Here is a 28000-nt window from a genome sequence, read left to right on the forward strand (position 1 = left end):
GCATCTGTCGCAACCTTTTCGTCCTTAGCTTGTTTTCATGAATAAATTCCAGTCGTACTTATCACACCAAAACATATTCCCCATTCCTCAAATTCTTCTCCTCTAACAACATCATCAATTCATCATGCCTACTGATCATCACCAACCAAATCACAAAATTGGAGGATGGAAATCTGCCATTTTTATCATCTGTAAGCCCACTTCTATCTCATTTCACCATTATTTTAGTCCACTAATTCATTTTTTTATTTTATGAAAATAAGATAGTGTCACTAGACATATTGTAGAGACAAAAATAGAGTGTTTCGAAGTACTCTTGCGTTCCTCTAGAGAGTTTATTTATCTTACTTGGTCTCGGTTCGAGTTGATGAGGGTGATAACTGATAAAACTCTCTTTCTCACATGTCTCAAAATAGGGAGTTTTGTCTAAGTAAGATCAACATTTACCAGAAGTAATATGTTGTAAGTAAATGCTGTTTTAGAGTAGTTTTCGACGTTGTGTAATGGGTAACGTACACAATAAAACTACTTCCTCCTTTTCAGTATGATGTCTTACTTTTAGATCATTTAATGTTTTAATCTTGTATTGTTGTCGATATGGTGTAGTTGTGGAGATGGCAGAGAGATTTGCCTATAATGGGATAGCAGGAAATTTGATAATGTATCTAACAACGGTAATGAAACAGCCACTTGCAAGAGCAGCTAAGAATGTGAATTCATGGAATGGAGTGTCTTCTATTGCTCTCTTTGTTGGTGCCTTCTTTGCTGATTCCTACCTTGGTCGCTTCAAAACTACTCTTATTTCCTCCACAATTTTTCTGTTGGTTAGTCTTTTGATACTTTTCACATTTATACTGCCTTCTTAATCATCTTTGACTAAAACATGGTATTAAGGGAAAAGGTGAGGTGTGAGTTGTCCCTTACTTTAAAACGACATCTGATAAAATTAGAACGACATTAGTCTACCCGGTTTCATTTTATCATATATTATCACATGTTAGTTGGAAATTGTATTAGTTAATATTTGATACCAATCTTCTTTTGGAAATTAGTAGTGAGAAGCCGGAAGCAATTAGGACGATGAGAAATAAAGCTCAAATTAGTGTGTCTTCTTTCAGAAATAAGCCAACGCTACTAAAATGACATCATACTACCAAAAGGTTGTTTGCTGACAAATGACAATGACAACCAAAACATGTGAGTGAATTCTCGCTAACTCTCAACAAATCACAATCACAAATTCTCTCATTTAAGACCTTACTGTCGGTTTTCAATTTAAGACTAGTCAAGTATCATACCACATGAGTATATAACATAAATATATTGTTTTTTGATATGCATTCTTATATGCGCAAGTGGTATATAGTTGACATATCTTAAGCTTAAAACGGATACTGTCGTGTTATACTTCCTATTTTATTTTTATGCTCTGTAGTTGGCTTAACTCCACTTTAGTATCCTATGATTTAAATAATTCCCATTACGGTAATTTAAAGTTTAACCTCTTTTTTGACATGTTACATCACCGAAATTTCAAATGAGAACCTAAAGTTTGGAGAATTATTCACAAGGCACAAAATCGTCCATATGGATCAGTGATCTTCACTAAAACCATCAATGGACCCTATTAGTTATGAAAAATAGTTTAATTCTGTTCCATTTTACTAATTTTCGCTTTTAGCTTATTCTTTTAAACTTTCTTCTTATTATCGCTACTCAAAAGTTGTTGGACTCACACTGTTTACGGACTTCTCTAGCGATTAACTTCCTCGTTTGATTAACCAACTAACAGGGGTTGATTCTTATGACAATATCAACATCCTCGCAAATACCACATGATTTGGCGGCGCCATTATTTTTCACTGCGCTTTACATAACCGCTTTTGGAGAAGGTGGTCACAAACCATGTGTCCAAACATTTGCGGCAGACCAATTTGATGAGGACACACCCGAGCAAAAAAAGAGTAAGAGCTCTTTTTTCAATTGGTGGTTCCTTGGGATATGTATTGGTGGAATGACCGCTGTTGTAATAATTATCTATGTGGAGGATAATATTAGTTGGACCATCGGGTTCAGTATACCAACCGTCAGCGTTGGGTTGGCCTTGCTCGTATTTCTCATTGGAGGTCGGACCTATAGAAAGCAGCGACCGGTGGGTAGCCCGTTCACTCGGGTGGCTCAAGTTGTTGTTGCTGCATTTAAAAAGCGGAATGTGAAAAATGAAAACAGTGGTCGTGGATTGTGTTATGATGATGACGGGTTTGGTGGTTTGGAAATTCACAAATTGGCCCCTACCAATCAATTCAGGTAATCTATTATTGTGTGCCCATTGTGTATGTGCCCAATCTAACATGGAATTTTCATGCATTTTGTTTTTTTGATAAGTATTGGGAGCATTGTGTGCCCATCATGTGACTTTGTAACGTACTGCTCGAAAATTGCCCCGTATTTGTTTGAAAAATTCTTGTGTTCTTGGGGAGAATCGTACTCCTTATATTTGAGCATTCATAATATTTTATTTAGTGGATTGTTTTTAAGTGTGAGGATAACGATACTGCCAGAAACACAAGACATTTTCTTAGCGCTTTGATGTTGGGATTAGTTAATGATGGAAGTAAATGACAACTGGGATATTAGATTACTAGATCCACCTTGCACGCTTCTTTTATGACACCATAGATTAGGGACTTATTATTTCGTATTTGATTACATATCAAGAGGGTAATTAACCTTAGTTGTCGCCTTAATAACCCAAATAAAAAAAAAAAGTGTAAGGGAAGAATATCTAACTCAAACTCTAGATAAGTAACGCAAACGAAGAAATAATATGAAAAGAGGACTTCGGAGATTGTGACAATTTAGAAAATAGTTCAGATAACTTTTTATTAGATACAATGGTTACATCATATTATAAATGGATCACTTCTACTCTTTTTTAAACTAAAAGGTGAAAAATAAGCGTTTTAAAAAAGACTTTTAGGGTTTTATGTTCATTGAAACTATTGATTAGTATTTTCTCTCTCTACTTTCTAGAGAGAGCTTTTTCTCTCTTTTTTGAGAGCACGTGAATCTTATTCACTTATCAAATCAAAAAATCTCTGCAAATTCAACACAATCAAGTTATCTATCCTTGGAAAGAGGGATTAACCAACAACTTTTCATTAATTAGCTAAAAACCCTGCAAATTCTATTACATCAGTTCATAATCTTTTACCCAAATTACAATCAATACTAAAACAACCCAATAGCACTAGGTTATGTTGGAATCCAAAGAGTTTTTCTGACAGCATTAGGGTGATTATTACCTATTTCTTCTAAATCTGGTGTATTTATTCTAAATCATTACTCTTCAGAAGCATTAATTGGGGGTTTTAATTGGGGAGGGCTCGAGGTTTAACTTTTCTTGAATGGTTTTTTCTCTTTTGAAGACGATTGGAGGAACGATTACGGTGCCTGAGTGATTGTTGATCTTCTTCTTAATCTAGTAGGCTATTTAAGCTGTTGTGGAAATGGGAAAATTTATCCCATCAAAGTTCTTACAATCAAATATATATAAACAGTGTTCTAAAAACAAAATAAAAGAAAAGTTTAATTCCTCCTTTACTGCAAGTAAGATGGAGTTCGAAGGACAATTTAGAAGGTTTGGAAGTGATGTGAATCAAGAAGGAAGAGCTCAAGATCATCAGGTTGGGGGTGAGGCTGAAGTTACCCCAAATCCAACAACTCAGCAACAGTACCACCATACTCATCCAAATGCTGCTTTCAATCCAAATAACCCTTTGCATGCTAATCTATGGAGATACCCGAGGTCTGGGGGGGTTATTAACGTTGATCCGGCTGAGTTGGGACAGTCTAGGGAATTTTGGGGGAATTGTTGCTTAGGGTTCTTGGTTGATTATCGATTGTTTGAGGCATCTATGATCAATGACGTGATCAGGAAAAAGTGGAGTACAAACGGGAAGATTACTGTGTTCAAAATGGGAGACATTTATGTGTTCCATTGTGAAGAAGTGTCTGATTTGGAAGGTTTACTGGCTAGAAGTACTGTCACAATAGATGGGGCCTTTATGGTTTTGGCGAGATGGTACCCAGACACTGTGCCCAGGACTGTCAGATTCCCCTATGCTGAAGTATGGGTACGTGTCTGTGGCTTACCATTTGAATATCTAAATATGCATGTGGCTCATGTTGCTGGCAAGTTGCTAAGTCATCATTACCATGTGGAGCCGTTTGAGATAATCCTTTCAAATGATTATCTTAGATTGAGAGTATGCTTGAGGATGAATGAGCCACTTATGCCGGGATTCTTCTTGGCAATGGATGGAGGGCATCTATTATGGGTCCAGTTCAAATACGAGGAAATTTTCAAATATTGCATAAGGTGTGGAAAGGTGGGTCACAGGGGCTCACAGTGTAGGGAAACAATGGCTAATGTTGTTTCTAGCATGAATGGGATGATGGACAGGTCTGTGGAGAAGGGCTTTGTTGTGTTTCAGGTTAACAGCAGTCATACGATGTTTAACTTAGATCTAAGAGCAACTCCATCTACTACGAGGCATATATCTTCAAGACTGCAGTTGGGAAACAGGAGACTAGCTACTGACTGTTTCAGGAGGCGAGAAAGAGAAAGAATGGTGATCTTTGATCTGGGAATTACACCAGGGGGACGGGTGACTCCTGGAATGAGTTTTGCTGTCACAGCCCAGCCGTTTGCTGGCCCTGTGATCTTTCAAGTTGGGAATGGAGCAGTGCATCTGGGTGAAACTGGGGAAAGGGTGATGAATAGGAGGGAAGAGGAGAATGGGGATATTCAGATGAATGAAGCTGCAAATGGTAATCAGGGAAATGGAAATCGAGGATTGGCAGGGAATGTGCAACAAGCAGGAGGGGTATCAAATGGGGGAGGAAGTGTGGGAGTATCAAGGGGTGCAGATGCAGGTGGCTGGATAAATGAGGAAGGAGGAACTAATAATGAGGTCTTTTATAGTGCGGGGGAGGAATTTGAGGAAAATATGGATGTTGATAATGCAGTTCAACATATTCAAGAAACTGACGCTTATGTTTTGGTGGCTGATTATAGTGATCCAAGGAGGGGCATTGATAGGGACTTAAGAGTTCAGGAAGCTATCCAAGGAAGAGTGGAAGCTGATGGAGAATGGGCAGTGATGGATGATGAATATAGGGGTTTCAATCAGACTTTTGACCCCCCTGTGGAGGGATTCCCTATCAGGTATTACTACCCTGATGGGGAGATTTCACAGGGGCAAGGTCAAGGGGTTCAAATGGAAGCTGCTATGGAGGAAGATGGAAACAATGTGATTGTTCTAAGCTCAGGGTCTGAGTCTGATCAAGACCGTGAACCGAGTTTTTCTATTTCAAATGAGACTGATTCTTATCCCACAGACTGGGTTCTGAGCCCAAATGCCCTGAATGCTGACTCTGAAGACTCATCTGTTCATCTAGATGAAGATGTGATTGATCTTGTCACGCCAACTAATAGCAATGCAGAAGTTAACACTGGAGTCCAGTTGGAAGCTGATCAGGGAGGTGTGGTAAGGGTTAATGGGTTGGGGAATGAGGAAAATGTAGATGAGGGTGGGGAGGTTACCTCCACACTTTCTCTTACACCTGCAGCTATATTAAGAAAAGATTTAGAGCTGCGTGTAGGCTCCTCAACGATTAAACCTTTGGAGGAACTGATCTTCCTGGACACATCTTTGGGTAAACTGCAGCAGATAGGGAAGGGGATAGATTTAATGAAGGTGGTTGGTGAATCCTCGGGTGTCAAACAGTCACCAAAGTTGTTTGATGTTCCTGGGTCTGGTGTGTCAGCAAAACTGATAGCTGAAATGGATGAAGGGAGGAAAATCCCTGCGTTGTCTGATGGTCTGATGGGTCTTGCAGACTGTTATCATAAGTCAGAAGCTATTGAAGAAAATAGGGAGATTATTTTGCGAGCTCGTAAAAGAAAATGCTGCACTGAAGTCAGCAAAGATTTGGTACCTGAAGAAGCATTGGAAACACTGGATAATGCTCGTGTTTACTTAGAGAATTTGGCTAAGAAAAGGAAGACCACTGCTGATTCTGAGGAGGGGGCAATGCAGGAGGGAGCTGTGCAGGGGGGTTTCCGTCTTTTTGTGGAAGACATGGAAGTGGAGATGTCCACTGATTCATCAACTGGAAAAAATGAAGATGGTCTTGCGGAGGTTGAACCAAATCAACCTCCTCATCAGCCATGAGAGGCCTTATCTGGAATTGTAGGGGGCTCAATAATACGCTCGCCCCTACAATTCCTAAGTTACGAGCGTTGTTAGGTAATAGTTATTATGATTTCGTCTTTCTTATGGAAACTAAATGTAATGCAAGTAGTCTATTTCCCGTGTTTAGACCGATGGGTTTCAAGGATTTTGTAGGCGTGGATGCCAATGCTAGTGCGGGGGGTTTATGGGTAGGTATTAGGAAGGAGGCTAAGTGTAGCCATGTGTGGTCTTGTAATAATTTCATTGTCTTGCTAGTAGAAAAATATAATGATCGGTTGTGGTATCTTGTGTTGTTTTATGGTGCTCCATACCTTAACCAAAGAATGTCGGTGTTGGAGGACTTGGAAAGTTGCATTAGGAGCCTTAATCACCCATTCATGATTGTGGGCGACTTCAACCAAGTGGAATTCCAAAGTGATAAATTAAGTAACTCAAAGAGTCATATTAGTGGAGCATATGACTTCAATGTATGGAGGGTTAGTAACGAGTTGGTGGATATTCCGTTTAAAGGTCCAAAGTTTACTTGGTGTAATAATAGGAAGGGGGAGAAGAGAGTGTATGAAAGGATTGATAGGGCACTTGGGTCAAAGGATTGGTTGACTTGTTTCCCAAACTCGGGTATTAAGCACTACCCGATCCAAATTTTGGATCACGCACCAATAGAATTGGATCTTAACCTGGTACAAAATGAAGGAAAAAAACCATACAAAATGGATGCTTGGGTTTTGGAACATGATGAGTGTATGGCCATTATAAGGGAAGCATGGAGGTTTAAATGGACAGGGACACCGGTTTTTGTAGTTGCTAGGAAATTGGCGAAAGTTCGAGGAGAAGTAAAGAAATGGGCACTGGATAAAAGGTTGGGTTGGAGGAAAAAATGGGACGACTTTGACGTGGAGCTGGAAAAGAGTATGAATGTGGCAATAATGGAAGGTAAAGAGGAATTGTACTCGAAGAAACATGACGAGCTTTTGGAATTTTCAAAAGCGGTAGCGATTTTTTGGAGGCAAAGAGCAAAAATGAAATGGATGGTGGATGGGGATACGTGCACAAAATATTTCTTCAATTGGGTTAAGGGTAGGGCAGGAAGAAATTTTATTTATGGTATAAAGGATCAGTCGGGACATTGGGAGTATGAACCGGAGAGGGTACGTCTCTTATTCCATAACTCTTTCGTGGAACTTTATAATCCGGTGGAAATTAGGCTACCATCCAATCATCAAAATGTCCTAAAAAAGATTATGGAGGGATACTCATGTTGTATTAGAGAAGATGATGTGGATTGGTTGGGACATCCTTTCACGGCAAAAGAGGTACGTACAGCTGTGTTTCAAATGGGTGCTTTTAAATCGCCAGGACCGGATGGGATACCGGGAGTTTTCTACCAAAGATGCTGGTCTATTATCAAGGAGGATGTAACAAAGGCAATTCTTTCTGTTCTGAACTCGGGTATGGTTTTAAAAGAAATGAATCGTACTTTCATTGCCCTTATTCCTAAATGTGAAAGCCCAGAGAAGGTGGGGGATTTTCGACCTATCAGTCTTTGCAATGTTTTTATGAGGATTGTGTCGAAATGTATTACAAATAGGCTAGCCAAGGTAATGAATTATCTGGTTGGTGACTTTCAAAATGCTTTTGTCCCTGGAAGGCAAATTTCGGATAACATTTTGTTGGCACACGAAGCAATCCACAAAATCACATCTCACAAAAAAGGAAAAAATGGAAGACTAGCCTTTAAGGCTGACATGAGTAAAGCCTATGATCGGGTGAGATGGGACTTTTTGGAGGAAGTCTTAATAAAGGTAGGACTCCCTAGGAAAATGGTGACTCTTATCATGAATTGTGTCAATAGTGTTTCTTACCAAGTCTTGTTTAATGGGGCTCCTATGGACATGTTCAAGCCGAAGTGTGGTCTTCGACAGGGTGACCCATTGTCTCCCTTTTTGTTTGTTCTATGCATGGAGGTTTTGTCTTCCAATGTTCAACGGCTCCATTCCGAAGGAAGGCTCAAGGGAATCTGTCTTTACCCTGGGGAAAATCAGCTTACACATCTTTTCTTTGCGGATGATGCGGTGTTCTTTCTCCAAGACAAACAAAATGGACCACAATCTTTAAGACGGCTGCTGAACAAGTATTGTGCAGTGTCTGGACAAGTCATTAATGAAGCTAAATCGGGAATCCTTTTTAGTCCAAGTATGACGCTTGCAAGAATACGGAGGAGTACGAGAGTGCTTAAGGTAAAAGGAAACAAAGGTCTCCGCAAGTACCTTGGATTCCCAACTGATTTACAAGGTTCAAAAAGACAATTGTTCAAGGGCCTTATAGAGCATGTTATGAAAAGAATTGGCTCTTGGAATGGGATTTTTCTATCTGCAGCAGGAAGGTTAACCCTTATTACTTCTGTACTATCAAACCTCTCAAATTACTTTCTATCGGTATTCAAAATACCGGTAAGTGTGACGGATAAGATTAACTCACTTCTGTCACATTTTTGGTGGGCGGGTAGTAAGACAGGGAGAACCATACACTGGTGTAGTCAGAATTTTCTTAGCCTATCGAAGAGGGATGGAGGCCTTGGAATTAGAAATATTAAGTGCCTAAATCAAGCAATGCTCGCAAAACATGCTTGGAGGCTCTTGGGAAAGGATGATTCTTTCTTCTGTCGTGTGTTTAGGAGAAAGGTGTTGGGCAATGATGAGTCCCAGAATGGACTATTAAGACGAAAAAGAGGCACTAATCTGTCATGGGGAGTAAGAAGTGTCATGTATGGTATGGAAGTTGTTTGTGACAATATTGGATGGAAACCAGGTTACAACTCAAAGCTGAATGTATGGACTCACAATTGGGTCAATGGAGGAGCGGCAGAACCAAAGGATGACTTGATGTCGATACGGTCGGTAGATTTGTATAACTTACAAATTAATGATCTGATTGACACAAATATGTAGGGGGATATAAATTGTTGGAAGGAAGACCTGGTGACAAATATTTTTTCTGAGGAATGTGCTTCAATGATTCTGGCCTTACCACTATGTCCTTCTATGACTGAGGATGAGGTTTTCTGGATGCATAGTGCGACGGGTGAGTTCACTGTTAAAGGTGCATATGGCGTTGTGTTCGAAAACTATATGGATCGGAAGGGGTCTCAAAACGATAAAACAAGAGTGGATGAGGATGGTAAACTTTTCTGTAAGAAACGACTCTGGCGCTTGCCAGGGCCTATGACGTGGAAGATCCTGTTATGGAGAATTGTCACAAACTCTCTCTCCGTAGGTGCCAACTTCGAGAAACGGGGGATACACATCGATTCTTTTTGTAAATTATGCTCGGTGGACGAGATGAGTCTGGAATCTATGGAGCACCTTTTTCGCGATTGTCAGGTGGCGAAAAGGTTTTGGGCATGCATGGAGTTAGGAATAAGGGTAAGTGATAATGAAAATCTGAAACTGGGGCGATGGATCATTAATTGGGTAAACTATTTGGTTAAGTTACAAGATGCAGAAAGACTAGTTATACGTTTTATGGCAGCAATTTGGACATTGTGGAGTGTAAGAAATAACTTGGTCTTTAAAGGGGATAATTTCCACCCGGTTATGCTTGTAAAGATTTGGTCAAATCTGGTTGGAACTGCGGACCAAGCCTTTGTGGATGGAAAAAGGAGGAGGGGGGATGACATTCCGAGAATGATTGAGTTAGAGGAGGACAGGATGCAGTGGATACGGGATAGTAAACCAGTAAATCTTGTATCGTCTATGGGAAATTGTGATCGGGTGCGCATTATGGTGGATGCAGGATGGAAATCAAGGGATAAAGCGGGGATTGGGTGGGTTGTGGTCTCGGCAACAGGAAATATCCTTGTACAGGAAGGGAAAGGGGTAAAGGCGGAAACACCGTTACAGGCAGAAGCATTAGGGCTACGTGATGCACTGATTTGGGCGGTGAAACAAAATGTTCTGCATTTGGAGATCTCCTCGGATTGTCTCTCACTTGTGGCGGCCCTGGCAGACATTCAAAGACCTCATCATTTTGCTAAGACGATCGTTAATGATATCCTTTCGATTATTACTTCTTTCCACTGTTTGTCTATTAGCTATATTCCTAGGGATTTTAATAAGTATGCTCATGGCCTTGCTTGTAAGGCCATGAATAGATAGGCGTACCTTCTTTTACAGCTGTCAAAAAAAAAAAAAAAAAAAAAAAAGACTTTTAGATACAGTAATACCAATGATGTGATTTTTGGTGGTGTGTTCTAAACACTAAAGGTAAGTTGCAGGGTTTTGGATATTTATAGAATATAAGATATGTCCTGAATCTCACCTTGAGAGGATCTTGTCACTTAAAATTCCTAACAACTATTCTTTACTATAGGTGTTGTAGAATAACAAATAATGTTAATCTTTCATACCATATGGAGTACCTTTATACCAAAAGTGGGGGAGATATAAAGTAAAACGGCATGATTTGAGTTAGATATGCTTGTATTTTATATATGAATATTTGATTTGATTTGCTATTGTTGTCGCATAATATTAATCCTATGTACTTTATAACTTTTTTGACAATTTCATATTCATTCCCAATTTGAAATTAATTCAAGAAACTATACGGCATCTAGCAACAATCACATAACGACAAAATTAGCAATAAAAATGGATGAACAATTGTCATTAAGGCTTCAACCCTATTCTTTATAACTTATTAGAACTGAACTGAACTAAATGGAGCTGAGTTGAACTAAACTGAATTGAACTAAATCAAGCCGAGCTAAACTAAATTGAACTGAATGGAGCTGAACTGAACTGAATAAAAATGAACTGAACTAAGCTGATTGGAGTTTAATTGAACTGGAATAATAATAATAATAATAATAATAATAATAATAATAATAATAATAATAATAATAATAATAATAATAATAATAATAATAATAATAATAATAATCACAAAAACTTCGGAGAAACGGTCTCTCAATAGCTTTATTGGGAGACCTCTCACATGATGGGGTGAGGGACCCACTAAATTTTTTTTTTCCCTATTATGTCTCACACTAAATTAGTGAGAGACGGTCTCTCATGAGATCTACCGAATAATAATAATATAATAATAATAATAATAATAATAATAATAATAATAATAATAATAATAATAATAATAATAATAATAATAATAATAATAATAATAATAATAACTATTACTATTACTATTACAAGATGAAAAAGAACATTACTAATAATACTAATAATACTAATAATTATACTAATTTGAGTGATTAGGTAGGCACTACTAACCACACACGAATCACCATCAATCCTAATTAGGAGCAAGAGTGGAGCACCGATTTCCTAGATTGTTGTTCAAAGTCTAGCCCGTGTATCATCTTAATTTGAGTGATTAGGTAGCCACCACGAACCACCATCAATCCTAATTTATTTTATTAAATAAATAAAAATCAACAAACCCTAATTTCATCTTTAACAAACAAATAAAATTTGATTGATTAATTAAAACTCAACAAAAATATTAATAATTGATAAACAAGTAAGTTACTTTATTAATTGGTAATTTAGAATCCATTCTTTAAGTCATTTAAGCAATTAGATTAAGTTTTAGAAAAAAAATGTTGATTTTAGAGGTCATTTGGTTCAGTTTTCGGTGAAAAAGCTAGGTACAAAGTGGAACGTTTCTGAAAAAATGTATATAAAAGAGTAAAGTTCGTATATGAAAAAACAATGTTATTAATAATAGTAATACTAAAATATTAAAATTAATACTAACAATGTTATTTATAATATTATTATTAATTAATATTAAGATTAAGATTAAGGGTTTTTGATAATTAATATTATCAATAGTAGTAATTATATTAATATCAATAGTATTGATTTTAATAATCATAATATTCACTATAATAACAATAATGAGGATGATTAATTAATAATAAATCAATAGTAGTAGTAGTAATTGTTCCGGGTGTAATTCCAGAGCAAGTACAGTTACCACCCGTGGCTTGTTGAATGATGTCTTGAGTTGAATTCTCCCTTGGTCTTAATCGTTCCCCTCGGCCTCTCCTGCAACAATGAACGAACTGAGGGCTTGGCTTTGTGCCAAGCGTACCCACTCCGACGCCCAAGTCAGTAAACTTAGATGTATAAGTTGTATGCTAATTGGCTAGGAATATATTGTAGAGAGATGAGGAAGATTATACCAGATGAATAGTGTATTTAGGTCAAGTTGTGTATTTCTGGATTGGATCCTTTCCTCAATGAGGGTTGAGGAGTATTTATAGACTTCACCTTTTGTCACGTAGTGGCCAAGTGGCTAGCAGGTGGAAAGACTGATCTACCCCTCGGCCGAGGGACCTATGGCTGGCCGGCGGGCTCTGATGACCCGCCGCCGAGGGGTCCTGGATATGAGCACGCGGGTATGTGCCCCGGCTGGCAGGTTGACATGCCGGACCCGGAGTTGACAGCCGATGGGCTGCATCGGCTAGGTTGTCTAAGTCGTTGACTTGCTGTGGATATCTTTGACCTTGTCTAATATGTTGACTTGGTCAGCGGTGCAGAATATGCCCCATCAATTTGCCCCCAGCGTAGTCTATGCCGTGGCATGGGCTTCGATGTACGTCTGAGCGTATATTCTGCGCAAGTAGTTTGTAGAAAATTTTCCCGCACGGCTTCTTCATGCGGCTTCTTCCGCTCCGCTCCGCCTAGTCCTTCTTAGGCCGTACCATATTCCCCCTCCACATGGATGTGTATTGGGCATCCGATGTGGAAAAGAAAGGGACGCTGGCCGAGACCGGGTTGATCTGCGCGGTTATTTATGATTGCCCCGGCGGCGGTGTCTAGCTTGGTCGATCATGTGGCCGGCGGAGAAAAGGTGCATGGGAATTTGTTGAGGAAGGTGAATAGGCGGAGAGATTTGAATAGGCGTGTTGAAGACGTTTGGTCACCGTTGCATTGATTGACACAATCGTTGCAACGATTGACATCCGTGGTTTGCATGTCCGACACGTGTCCGCATCTTTGATTGGTTGACGCTTCATGGGTCATTCTCTCGATTGGTCTTGCTTCATGGGCTTTTCCCTATAAATAGGGCAGTTGCTCCGTGAAATTGGTAACCAATTTCATTCTCCAAAATTTTTCTTCTCTAAACTTGCAAGGGCTTCTGTCTTCTAACATTCAGAGTTGTTATTCCTAGAGTGTTTTTCTTCAAGGTAAACAAACAAACTTTCCACTTTTTAATTTTGTAAGTTCATTGTAAACATGTCTTCTGCGATGCCGGGGCCTAGTAAGCGGGCCGTAGGTCCCCTTCTCCCGAAGTCGATCCTCGACTGCGGAGGAATGGGAGGATGATTCGATGTCGATGATGATGCGAAGATTTTGGTGACGATCTTTGAGGAGGCTCGTCCTAATAACGTGAGGAAGTACGTTATGGATCACGGCCTCGCTTGTAAGGTCCGTCTTGACCACTTGGACCCATAAGTTAGCCCGCTGTTTCGGTGAGATATTTTTCGAGAAACATTTCTTCTTCGGTGAGGGCTACGAAATCGTTATCCCGGAGGAGGGTCAGCCGTTGTCTGTTGCCCTCCACCGGGCCACACCGGCGTATATATGCGACATTTGGAGTTTGGGCTCCGGTTTCCGCTGAATGGGTATGTTGTGGCCATCCTTAAGGCCATGAACGTTGCCGTTGCCCAATTGCACCCGTTGGCCATGAGGACCATAATCGGTTTGTCCGGCTTTGTCTCTTCAAGGGGGAGGCCCCAACGGTGAACTTATTTCGCCGACTTCACTACCTCCGGCCGTCATTCTCGGCGCGCGCCGGTGGTTCAGCGTGCACACGGAGAAGGGTTATGTCACCGTGACAAACTTTCCTCTTGCGAAGGGCGGGGGTCGGTGGGTGTACGTTAAGGTGCCGAACGACTATCCGCTTCCCCGCTCCTTTCAAAGATCAAGTTAACTTGCGGTATGAGACTAAGGCGGAGCATGACGATGGGTCTCCGGAAGAAACTCAAAATGGATGTTTGGCGGGGTTCTTCTCTCGGAGGACGAGAGGTTGGCAATGCGGCTTTTTGAGGTAGACAAGGGTGGGCTGCCGAAAAGATGGATTCCTCCAACGCAGATCATTCTCCAGGATGAGCCGCTTTGCCATGTCGGCCTCATACCGGCCCTAGCGCAGGGTGAGTGGGGTCGGTGTGAGGCCCATCACCGTTCTCGTTGTGTCTTTGAACTTTGATTTATTTCTTCTACTTAACTCTTGCTTCGTTTCTTTCGCAGGCCATTTTGGACCGGACCTGTCTGAGGATATCCTCCAGAGAATGGGACTGAACAAAGATAAAACCGTTGCTAACTTACATCCCAAAGCTCTCCCCAATGACGCAGAGGTCGCCGACCGATCTCATAGAGCAATGCAGGCTGAAAAGCTTGAGTGCGGTGGAGACCCAGGCGAAGGTTGTTAGTAACGTGCCGCGCCATACGCGCAAAACGAAGTCCTCGGCGGTGGTGGCGTCGACACCGGCTCCGCCTTCCATCCCCCTTGTTCAGAAGGAGACGGTGGAGATCATTTGTATCTCCAACGGGGATGACTCCGACGAAGAGGAGGGCTCGCCCCTTGTCCGTAAAAAGAAAGCGACGGCCTATACCGCGACCGTTGATTCTCTGGCCGACGAGGAGACGCGTTTCGGCCAAGAAGGCCAAGCACGGTATTGTTCTTTCGTGGCTTCGATTTAGCTTCTGGTTCCTTAGGCGCCGCTGTGACAGCTCGTCGGCATGTCTGCGTATGTCGATACTTATGCTTGCTTTAAATTTTGTAGATCGGCCGCAGTCGTCCGCCGCTCCTGTTGGGCAGCAAGTGGAGGGGAGTTCTGTGCGGGCTGGTGATCAACACGTCACCGTGAACTCTCCATCCCAGAAGGTTCTCCTCCCCCATCTGCAGGCCGGTGATCAAAATGTCACCACTGTCCCTTCATCCCAGAAGGTTTCCTTCTCCCAGCTCATAGATGAAGGCACGGAGCTTATCAAGGAGTCAAGGCGAGGTGGAACGGTCTTCTGGTGCTCGTATCGTAGAGCAGGAAAAGGCCTTGGCTCAATCCGCTTTTGAGCTTAATGCCATTAAGAAGGTGGCCGTGAAGGCAAAGCAGATCTTCTCAACGAGCGAGGCTCGGGGGGATGCTTGAGAGGGCGCTCTTGGTCGAAAGAAAACTTAGGCGGGGACGTTGAAAAGGAGGTTCTTCTTGAGAGATCCAAGGCCGAGGTCATGCAGCAAACTAAGCCGCTAAGTCGCCGGGAAGTGTACACTTGTTCGTAGGCACGCCGACCTCTACCTCAAGCGAGAGGAATGAATCCGGGGACCCGTTTAAGGCCCGGCAGGGTGGTTCGGATCAGAGATGCCGTCATTAGGCAAAAGGATAAGGACATTGAGATGCTCCAAACCGTCATGCTCCCTAACATGTGTGCTGAATTCCGGGATTTAGCCGAAGGAGCTGCTCGGGAAGTGATTGAGGAGCTCTTCCCTCTTGATGGTTCCTTTCCGTGGGACGATATGACAAGTCGCTTGATGACAAGCTCGAAGCCAAGGAGCAAGCCGTGGCGAGAAGGCTAAAGAGGCGGTGAGGGCGAAGGCGAGAGAAGGAGGCGGCCGAGAAGGCGCTCTGGGCCGAGAAGGCTAAGGAGGCCCAAGAGGAAGCCAAGCGGCAAAGGCGCCGAGGGTCGCCGAGGCTAAAGCCGAGGTCGCTTGAAGCCGAGGCCGCTAAGGAGCTGCCGGGGTACCCATCGAAGAAAGTCTTGGCCGCCGTTCTTTGATGGCGAGCAACAACGGACATAGGGAGATAGCATTTGTAACTTTTTGTCTTTTGGCTTATCCTTGTAATTTCTTGTGATTCGTTGAATATATTTAATAAGAGTTCGTTTTTACTTCACTTCTTTTCCTTGTGCTAGTATTCGAGCTTCGATTTGTCCTTTTAGCGTCTCCGTCTTTGTCCGGGTTGTCTCTTTCCGTTATTAATTGAGTATCTCTTATGTTCCCCGCTCGGCTTGGCCGAGCGATCTAGAGTGCGTGTCTCAATGTGTTAACGCTTCCAAGGCATCTTGATCGTTTCAGTAGTATCAACCGCTACTGGTTATAACCGTCGCAGTGTCCGCTTCCTTAGGGTGCATGCCGCTCTTGTCGGTATGACAAAGGTGAGCCGTCGTCTGCCGTGGCGTCTACTACTTGGAGTGATCTGCGACGGTGCTGTTTCTTGAAGGAGACTCCCGTGGCGTCTACTACTTGGAGTGATCTGCGACGCGTCACACCTCTTGGGGTGATCGCCGTGGCGTCTACTACTTGGAGGACTGCGACGGTGCTGTTTCTTGAAGGAGACTCCCGTGGCGTCTACTACTTGGAGTGATCGCGGCAATCACACCTCTTGGGGTGATCGCTAGCGTGGCGTCTACTACTTGGAGTGACTGCGACGGTGGCTGTTTCTTGAAGGAGACTCCCGTGGCGTCTACTACTTGGAGTGACTGCGACGGCGTCACACCTCTTGGGGTGACTGCCGTGGCGTCTACTACTTGGAGTGACTGCGACGGTGCCTGTTTCTTGAAGGAGACTCCCGTGGCGTCTACTACTTGGAGTGATCTGCGACGGCGTCACACCTCTTGGGGTGATCTGCCGTGGCGTCTACTACTTGGCGTGATCGCGACGGTGCTGTTTCTTGAAGGAGACTCCCGTGGCGTCTACTACTTGGGTATCACGACGGCGTCACACCTCTTGGGGTGATCTGCCGTGGCGTCTACTACTTGGAGTGATCTGCGACGGTGCTGTTTCTTGAAGGAGACTCCCGTGGCGTCTACTACTTGGAGTATGCGACGGCGTCGTCACACCTCTTGGGGTGGCTAGTGGCGTCTACTACTTGGAGTGATCTAACGACGGCGCTGTTTCTTCATAGAGATCGCCGCTCTTGTCGGTGTGACCGGAAGAAGCTGACATCCGCTTACTGATAGTGACTGCCGCTCTTGTCGGTATGACAGTGTGAGCCGGCGTCTGTTGCTTCTTGATAAAGGTTGCCGCTCTTGTCGGTATGACAGTGTGAGCCGGCGTCTGCTCCTTCCTAGTGACTATGGGAAGAGCGTACATTCTGATGGAAGACTTGGATGATTTTTCATTTAGGTAAAAACATGCGTCGGGGTGCCCACAATGCTTTTTTTGGACACCTCCGACGTTACATGGAGTATTCCCGAGATTTTCCGGCGTCCTAATGGCCCGTTGAAGGCGTACCTCCCGCTTAGCCGCTAGTTACATCCATGAGGTCGCTCTCCTGTTGTAAGGATAGACCTTTCCCTTTCTCCGATTTCTTTGCCACCTTAAGGGATTGCATGTTGCATCCTCTCGCGCCTATCCGGCGTTCACCACCTCGTCATTCTCGTCTTTGGAGACGAGCTTATGCGCTTCCCCCGGTCCGAGACGTACATCAATGTTAGGGCCCGGATGGACATCATCACGCGTCGGCCTCGCTCAGAGTGACGCGGCCTATGAGAACGTTGTAGGCGGATGAGCCGTCGATGACCACGAACTCAGCTAGGACATTCTTGGCCGCGTTCCTTTCGCCGAACGTTACCGGGAGTCTGACTGATCCCAGTGGTACCAGTCCGGCCCCAGAGAAACTGTATAGCGGGTTGGTGCAGGGGCTTAAGTCCTTGACCTTCAGCCGAGGCCGAGGAAGCACTCCCGAACATGACATTCGTGTATGCGCTGTGTGTCAATCGGGCACCTCTTGACCAGGTGGTTGGATATGTCCAAATTGACTACAAGTGGGTCGCTGTGAGGAGCGATGACTCCTTCGTAGTCCTTTCTTCCGACAGTTATGTCGGGGATGTTGGAAGAGGGGGTGGCTGTGTTGGGCACAAAGTTGATGGCCTGATAGAGCTCGTTCAGGTGTCGTTTGTACCCATGAGCGGACCCTCCGTTCTCGTGGCCCTCCTCTTTGTATGATATGGGTGGCAACTTGAGCTTAGTTGGCACCTGGACTTCTAGGACGTAGGCGCTGAGGGGTCATGTCGATCACATCTTTGGACGACACGTGGCGATCGGCTCCTCGCATTCCTAGCCCGACTCCTCTCCTCGTAGCGGGAGGGACTTCTTCCCTGACTCTGGCGAGTCGGGCTTCTTCTTCTCCGACTCTGATGGGTCGGACTTCTTTCATTCCTCCGGAGTGGGCCTCGTGGCTGCTGCGGTGACGCTGTCCCCCCGCGAGTGCGGTCGGGACTTATGTCCATCACTAGCATTCTGGGCTCCTCCGGTGTTTCAACAGGCCAACCTCTTCCAAAGGTGCTCCGTTCAAGTCTCTTGGAGTCACGTTCGGGCCCCTGGTCTCCGGACGGGTCCCGCCGCTCTTGTCGGTGTGACGGTGTGAGCCGACGTCCTACCGATGAGGTCCAGGATTTGCTTTAGCAATGCCACGTCGACCACATGTCCCATGAGGGTGACTTGGTTGGCGAAGCGTCGCATCCGGTGTTATTGGCATCCCGAACTCCGGTTGGATTACTCCGCCGGCGGAGAGGGTCGTATGACTCGGGAATTGTTGAAGGTATCATCCGGTGGAGGGGCTCGTCGATTCTGAACACCTCTTGTTCTTTTGACATCTTCTTAGCTTTTTGGGTGGGTTTTTGTTGTTTTTTTTTTGTTTGGGAATGAATGTGACTAGCTTCTAGTGTCTTTCCCCACGTACGGCGCCAATTGTTCCTGTGTAATTCCGAGCAAGTCGATTACCACCCGTGGCTTGTTGAATGATGTCTTGAGTTGAATTCTCCCTTGGTCTTAATCGTTCCCCTCGGCCTCTCCTGCAACAATGAACGAACTGAGGGCTTGGCTTTGTGCCAAGCGTACCCACTCCGACGCCCAAGTCAGTAAACTTAGATGTATAAGTTGTATGCTAATTGGCTAGGAATATATTGTAGAGAGATGAGGAAGATTATACCAGATGAATAGTGTATTTAGGTCAAGTTGTGTATTTCTGGATTGGATCCTTTCCTCAATGAGGGTTGAGGAGTATTTATAGACTTCACCTTTTGTCACGTAGTGGCCAAGTGGCCAAGTGGCTAGCGGTGGAAAGATCGATCTACCCCTCGGCCGAGGGACCTATGGCTGGCCGGCGGGCTCGATGACCCGCCGCCGAGGGGTCCCGGATATGAGCACGCGGGTATGTGCCCTACCGGGCAGGTTGACATGCCGGGACCCAGGTTGACAGCCGATGGGTCGATCGGCTAGGTTGTCTAAGTCGTTGACTTCTTTGTGGATATCTTTGACCTTGTCTAATATGTTGACTTGGTCGGTGCGTATATATGCCCCATCGCAATAATAATAATAATAGTAATAGTAATAATAATAATAATAATAATAATAATAATAATAATAATAATAATAATAATAATAATAATAATAATAATAATAATAATAATAATAATAATAATAATAATAATAATAATAATAATAATAATAATAATAATAATAATAATAATAATAATAATAATAATAATAATAATAATAATAATAATAATAATAATAATAATAATAATAATAATAATAATAATAATAATAATAATAATAATAATAATAATAATAATAATAATAATAATAATAATAATAATAATAATAATAATAATAATAATAATAATAATAATAATAATAATAATAATAATAATAATAATAATAACAACAACAACAACAAATAATAGTAATAAAAACTATTAAGTTTAAGATGAGTAGAATTGAAATTGGCTTAATTTAGTGGAGCTAAACTGAATAAAGCTGAACTGAACTTAACTTAACTGAACTGTGCTAAGTTGAACTAAAGTCAGTTTAAATTAAGGCGCAAGTCATACCCATACATTTATTTAACGATTTTACGTTATATTATGTAAATGGTTTATCTTTTCTTCCTATTGGCGCAAGTCATACCCATACATTTATTTAACGAAGAGCGCATGTCTTTCTCAAATACGAAGTATATTAGTAGAAAACCGTTTTACTGTGTGTACTAAGCAAGGTTCGAGCTCAACACTTCACATAGGAGAGAATAACAATATAAATCATTGACTTTGGTGGAAGTCTGGAACAATTGATATTAAACGCAGTTTTATTTACGATAGTAAACTCAGTCTTATTTACAATAAGCTATTTAACTATGTTTATGTAATAAGGTAAGATATTTATATTGTTATTCTCTCCTATGCCGTAAAAGTTTAATTTTTTGAGTAAATTAGAAATTACCCTTTTAAGATACAATATATTCTTCAAATATTTTTTTTTTTTGGGGAAAGTTAAGTATATTGATCATCAAACAAAAAGTAGTTACATCAGTTCGTATATAAGACTATACAAAGAATAGACAAAAAAACCTAGCTTCAAATAGACTGAAACCAAGTAATATCTCTATTCGACAACTTGCTAGCATTCAATTTCGTAAATCGATTCTTCACCGCAACTAGGATGTTCCCGATGATAAAATCGGCTTCTTAACATAATACCATCCTTGCCTCATTGCGAACCCGCCAAATCCAATAAACCAAAGCCACATGACAAGCACCTACATATCTCTTCTCGCAACTTTGTGACTCCCCTACCATTAGAAAACCAAAGGTGCACCAAATCCCGAATGTTGAACGATATATGCAAAATGACTTTGTAAAAGTCTCAGCGATTTTAGCATATTCACAGTCATACACGAGATGCTCATGACTCTCAGGGCAACATTGACAGATGGGACAGTTAAGATCAACCAAAATATTCAAATAGCTAACCTATCTCTTGTAGGAAGTCTCAAAGGATATACTCCCAAAAAATAAAAGAGCATTTAGGAATGTTGAGAGAGTTCCAACACAAGTATCTCCAATTGACCTTGGCCCTGTTTTACACGCAGACCACCATAACCAAAGATCAACAGAGTAGTCAATATCAGCATTCAACCAACGAGTCCCATTGTAGGCTTGCTTAAAAGTTTGCAATATGGTAGCTATTTTCTTCCATGACCAACTACAATCAGTAGGGGTCACATAATCAGTCCATGATGTACCTTTCATATAAACATGATTTACCCATCGAACCCATAAATGATCTTTCTTGTTAGCAAGCCACCACACATACTTTCCTAAAAGAGCTTTGTTCCAAAGATTAGCATCCTTAATTCCAAGGCCTCCCTCATCCTTCAAGTAGCAACAGACCTTCCAACTAATATTAGGGACCTTTTTATACTCAGAAGACCCACTCCACAGGTAATTTCTACAAATGGCATTGATTCTATTTATAAGATTGCTTGGTAGAAGGAAAATAGTGGCCCAAAGAAGAATGAAGGGTAGTTAGGACAGAATTAATCAACACAACTCTCCCAGCAAAAGATAAGTGTCGAGCTCCCCAACCCCTTATCTTAGCCACCATTCTATCAAGCAGCTTCTCTCCCTCATTTTTAGTCAACTTCTTGGAGGAAATAGGCACTCCCAGATACTTGAAAGGAAGTGTACCTCTGTGAAAACCAGAAATCTGCAAAATATCTCCAATTGTATTATCAGGTACTCCATTAAAATAAATATCAGATTTATCCTTATTAAGAGCCAAACCAGAAGTAGCAGAGAAAGTTGAGAAAGCTCTTAATAACCACATAATAGAGGGAGCAGTGCCTTTGCAAAACAAAAGAAGATCATCCGCAAAAAGCAAATGAGTGAGCTTGATATGACCACACATAGGGTGATACTTGAAATCATCTTGACTAGCCACAACTCCCAAGATCCTGGAAAGATATTCCATACACAATGTGAAAAGCAAGGGCGAGAGTGGATCACCCTGTCTTAACCCTCTCTTACCAGGAAAGAAACCAAAATGATTCCCATTGACTACAAGAGAATAAGTAGGACTAGTAACACAAGCCATGATCATGTCAATAAACCTCTGAGGGAACTTTAGAGCAGTGAGCATTTGGAGTAAAAAAGACCATTCCACAGAATTGTAAGCTTTTTTAAGATCTATCTTTACTAAACAACGAGGAGAAGCAGCCTTCCTGTTATACATTCTCACTAAGTCCTGACAAATAAGGACATTCTCTACTATATTTCTACCTTTGATAAAACCCCCTTGATTATCACTAACAATCTCAGGGAGAATTTTACTCAACCTTTTGCAAAGAACCTTAGCCAAAGTCTTATAAACAGTGTTGCAACAAGCTATAGGCCGGAATTCCAAAACACTTGTAGGGTTGCTGCACTTAGGGATAAGGGAGAGAGTAGTAGTATTCATCTGTTTAAGTAGCTTTACAGAAAGAAAAAAATCCTGAATGGCAGAAATGACATCCCCTCCCACAACATCCCAAGAGTCCTTGAAGAACTGGCTAGAATAGCCATCAGGGCCTGGAGATTTAGTGGAGGGAATAGAAAAAGGCAATCTTTAATCTCAAAGCGGGTGTGACACTAGCTAGCAAAGATACTAGCATGAGTCTCATTAACCACCGCACTGTTCTAACAGAGGGATATGAACATCAGAAGTTGGAAGGGAGGTACCTAACAAGGTTTTATAATAGTGCAAGAAGGCACTCTCAATACCAGCACAAGTATCATAAAGAATCCCATCAATCCCATAAATACTCAGAACTCTATTCTGCACCTGCCTTGCACGAATCTGATTATGAAAGAACCTGGTGTTCTCATCTCCAAATTTAATCCACTCTACTTTAGTTTTTGACTTAAGAAGTCATGTTGAACTTTACATAAATGCCTGTAAAGTAAGAGCGGCTTCAGTTTCTGCAGCCCTTAAGGTATTATCAGTGGGATTAGAGTGCATTTGAATCTGAATATCATCAAGCAGAGCTTTGGCCACTCCAACAGATTTCTCCACATCTGAAAACCCATTCCTATTCAGTAATTTAAGAGGGACTTTCAGCTGTTTCAATTTAGTCACCATCTGATACACAGGAGTGCCTCTCACATGTTGATTCCACACAGTTTGGACAACATTCTTAAAATCAGGAGACAAACTCCACATATTATAGTATTTGAAATGAGTCTTCCTTTTCTCTCTATTAATTCTCCTATAGCACACGCAAGGATTATGATCAAATAGTCCCTCAGGAAGAAAATGAGCATAAGCGTCAGGGTATAAGGCCATCCAATCTGAGTTCACCATAAACCTATCAATTCTAGAAAACCCTCTAGAACTGGGATCCTGTTTGTTATTCCAAGTGTAAAAAGCTCCTTGACCTTTGATGTCGGTTAAGCCACAATAATCCACACACCTCTAAAATCAAAGAATATCGGACCAAAGCACCTCCCTCCCAATGCGTTCATTAAAATTCAAGACATTGTTAAAGTCCCCACAACCCCCCAAGGGCCATGATAAGTGTCTTTCATGTCCCTCAAGTGAGCCCATAGGTCCATCCTCTCACCATCATCATTAGAACCATACACAACAGACGAAGAAAAGAATCACCGGGAATCAATCTCAAAGAACTTGAACTGTAATAGCCTGAGCATTCTTGTGAAAAGAAGTAACCACAAATCTCTGAGGATCCCATATAATCCAAACTCTCCCCTAGAGTGAAACTCATTATTATTCAAACCCACCACCCTTGATCGCAAGATTATTGAGAACTCTAGTAAAATCATGAGCTTTTATTTTAGTCTCAACTAGTCCATATAAACCTATATTATTTTGAAAAAGAAACTTCTTGACATCTGCTTGCTTATGATGCCCATTTATTCCCCTAACATTCCAACAACCTAAACTATCCATTAACAATTTGGCCAGGTGGATCCTCCAGTCTCCCCATTCCCACTATCCTTACTCACAGACCTCCAAGAGCAAGTGCTTCCACATAAGTTTTAGTAGGAGAACTTTGCCCAGAACCCACATGTTCCTGCTGGAAAGTTGCTTTGAATTATGAACAGGAGTAATTATAGTTGAAGAATCATGGTAAGTTGGACCCCCAAAAGGCAACATAGGAGAAGCTACCTTTGGAGAAGAATGAACAGCACTGATTCTTCCCGACAGCCTCCAAATCATTGTGGAGGCTTAGCTGCTGGTTGAGGCTTTGGTACTGGAATCTGCTTCTTCTTACACATCTCAGAAGTGTGACCTATGCCCTTGCAAACCCCACAACAAGTAGGTTTCCATTCATACTCCACAAGAATACTTACTTCCATCCCTTTCTCATCTTGAAAGAATAATTTATCTGGAAAATCTTGGCCTACCTCCACTTCCACAAGGAGTCTAGCATACCCCAGCCTAGTTTTGTCCTCTGTAGCACTGTCTCGTTTAACAAACTTGCCCAACAAACCAGCAATCTTTCCCAAACAAGACTTACTCCAAAATTTTAGAGGCAGACCACATAAACGCAACCATATTGGAACAAATTGAACCCTCTCTTTTTGCAGACTACAAGTTTCAGTCCAAGGTTTGACAATTAAAGGCTTGTTATCAAACATAGGAAAGCCTTGTTGGAGTACTAGGGACTGACATTCCTTAGTCAAAAAACGAACAAGAAATACCCCATTAGGAAGGAAAGAGATCTTGTCAATCTTATACATATTCCATAGTTTCCGCACAAATCCCTCTAACAGTTCCCATGGCGGATTCCCCCCCAGTACATAGCATACAACCGCAGTATCCCAGAATTGTAATTCAGACTCAACATCTTCACTAGTGAGCTTCAAAATACCCTTAGATGACTCAACAGGAGATTTCAGTGGAGAATTGGTTTTCTTACCTCGCACTTCCGTCCGTCCAGAAGAATCATCTTCTACTTCAATTACAGGTTGAACTTCCTCAGATTGCACGACTTCAGGTTCTTCACCAGGCACTATGGAACTTAATTGGATCACTGAAATCCCGACAATTTCACTTACTTCCTTAGTTTTGTGAGCATCTGCTGATTGCGGGACACCAGCTGGTACGCGAGATGAAGACGGAGAATCCATATCGAGCCCCAAATCTGAACAATTATTGAAAGATAATCTGAGTTTTGCTTTGGAACGAGAACTTAATTTGGAATTAGCTTGTTTTTTTTGAGTGATTTTCCTTGCCATTTGTGCAAGTAAAACCCTAGTGTAGAAAGAAGGGAGAGCTTTCTCTCACTAACTCCATTTTGTGTAGACTACTTTTATTCTTCAAATATTCTACGTTGTATTCTTGAATTTTTGGGTTTTCTATGTTGTATTCTTATCTTTTTGAAATTCGATGTTGTACCTCTAAATTTTATACTATAGTCTACAATAAGACCTTATTAATTGTGTTCGTTAATTTAATTCTATATTGTACCCCTTGAATAGAGTAACTCGTCAACTCATAGTATGAAACTACGATCCTATATATCCCTACCCATAAGGTAAAAATTTAAACTTAATTAAAGTCAAAAAAAAAAAAATGGAATAAAATTTGATTGTAGAATTGAGAAGAATACCATCATTTTGTTAGGGACCAAAAAGACGGAAGCGAAAGTAGTAATTAGGCCCCTTAACTTTGATCAATTGTGAAATTAGGTCCCATAACTTTTATTTGGAGCAATCAAGCCCCTTAAGTTTCAATCAAAAGTGAAATTCAACCCCATTTTTTAAATTTACACAAGAATTTTAATTAAAAACAATTTATAATAGTATTTAAAAATTTATTAAATAACTAAAAATTACTAATTGCAACTTTACGAATTTTTACATAATTTATTAATCATTGAAGAACACTTTTACATACATATTTAGTAAATTGTTTATAATTTATAAACATTCATACATATATAATAAATTGTCTATATATTATAAAATTCAAAATAAAATAATTCTCAATATTTAATATAAATATAAAAGTTCTAAAATTATAAAAAAAAAATTATATTTGATAAATTGTATTAAAAGTGATATCAATATAAGAATTTGGTGAAAATTATGAAAATGGGGTTGAATTTCACTTTTGGTGAAATTTAAGGGGTTTGATTGCTCCAAATTAAACTTATGGGACCTAATTTCACAATTGAACAGAGTTAAGGGGCCTAATTACCACTTTCGCGAAAAAACCGAAGTACAAAAGTATCTTTAATTTGATGGAGGTCGCACTAGATAACTTTATAGATTGACAACAATTAATTTGAATTTAGATCGTATGGTATGCACTATCCAATAGTTTTAGGTTCTTAACATTAAACATAGATAGTAGGGGTAAAATCAATCTGGGGCTTTTCCACTAACATAATGGCAGTTCCTCTGAATACTCCACAAGCTTCGTTAATGCATGTACGTACCATCAATCAATGTTTTCTTTATTTTTCTTGGTACGTAAACCATATGTTTCCTTGGCTGTATAACATATTTGACTTCATTGACAACTACCACCTTCATGAGTAGACATGAAAAAGTCGTACCCACCACTCAGACAGACAGAAATATTTATTTTATAGTTGAAACAGATTAAAAATTACATTAATTAGGTACATATTACAAAGTTATGTTTTATAAATATTATCATTCTTTTGTCATCGTCTATAGAAGTGAATAACACTTGACTTTAACAATAATACGTATATCTCCGTCTTATACAATATTTTGGTAGAAATGAAAACATATAATTGAATTACAGAATTGATTGCTTACTATAGTGTAGTCGCTCGGGTCCGTCTTGGTCAATAATACATTAGTTCCAAATTATGAAAATGTGTATTAGTTGAATTAATAATTTGGCACGTGGTACAGATGTCTTGACAAGGCAATGATAGTGGACGACGAAGACGCAAGAAACAAAACAAGGGATCCATGGAGACTCTGTTCACAAAATCAAGTAGAAGAAGTGAAACTCATTCTTCGTTTAATTCCAATTTGGATTTGCACATTTGCATTTGCAATTATAGTGGCTCAAGTCCATACATTTTTCATCAAACAAGCCTCTACCCTTAACCTTTCAATTGGGCCTAAATTTAAGATCCCTCCTGCCTCTTTACAAGTAATCCCAGGTATTATTATCCTAATTTCCGTCCCTATTTATGACAAACTCTTCGTTCCTACTATGAGAAAACTCACTAAAATCCCTTCCGGAATAAATACCCTTCAAAGGATTGGGATCGGGTTAGGGTTATCGATTCTTACAATTGTTGTTGCTGCCTTGGTCGAGACTAAGAGGGTCCATGTCGCGAGTAGGAATGGACTTATTAATGTTCCCAAGGGTGTTGTCCCTATGAGTGTAGGGTGGTTACTCCCACAATTTCTGATCATGGGACTAACTGATTTTTTCACATATGTTGGTATGCAAGAAATATTCTATGATCAAATGCCAGAGGATATGAGAAGTATAGGCTCGGCATTTACTAATGGTGCCATAGGAATTGGGGCGTTGATGAGTAGCGCGGTCATATCGCTTGTGCAAGAGATCACGTCAAGGACGGGTGAAACATGGTTAGTGGATAATCTAAATCGAGCTCATTTGGATCGATTTTATTGGGTTTTGGCCGGGTTTTGTGCTTTGAATTTGGTGCTCTATGCATTTGTTGCGAATTGGTTTGTTTGGAAAAAATCTCAAGTAGATCAATAGTTCATATGTTTAATTGTGTTGCTGTAAGTTGGTCGGCAAGTACGAAAACGGTAATGCTCTGTGTTATTAGAATTAAGGGTGTGCTTGATTGAATGTATAAGCAAAATAATGGACGATATAAGGAATATTTAACATGTCGATGTATAACGATCTTATCTCTCACATTCGAAACCCCATGCAATGATAGAGTTTAATTATATTAGTATAGAAAA

General features: G+C 41.0%; 1 protein-coding gene across 1 annotated transcript; it reads left to right on the forward strand.

Moving 5' to 3' along the window:
• LOC141605633 (protein NRT1/ PTR FAMILY 5.4-like) lies at positions 1 to 28000 on the forward strand. Its single transcript, XM_074424495.1, has 4 exons — positions 1 to 191; positions 607 to 824; positions 1793 to 2307; positions 26957 to 28000. Exons 1-4 carry the CDS (start codon positions 125 to 127, stop codon positions 27786 to 27788), a joined length of 1632 nt encoding a protein of 543 aa, XP_074280596.1. The 5' UTR covers positions 1 to 124; the 3' UTR covers positions 27789 to 28000.

The sequence above is a fragment of the Silene latifolia genome, chromosome 10, assembly GCF_048544455.1.
Source record: "Silene latifolia isolate original U9 population chromosome 10, ASM4854445v1, whole genome shotgun sequence".
NCBI lineage: Eukaryota > Viridiplantae > Streptophyta > Magnoliopsida > Caryophyllales > Caryophyllaceae > Silene > Silene latifolia.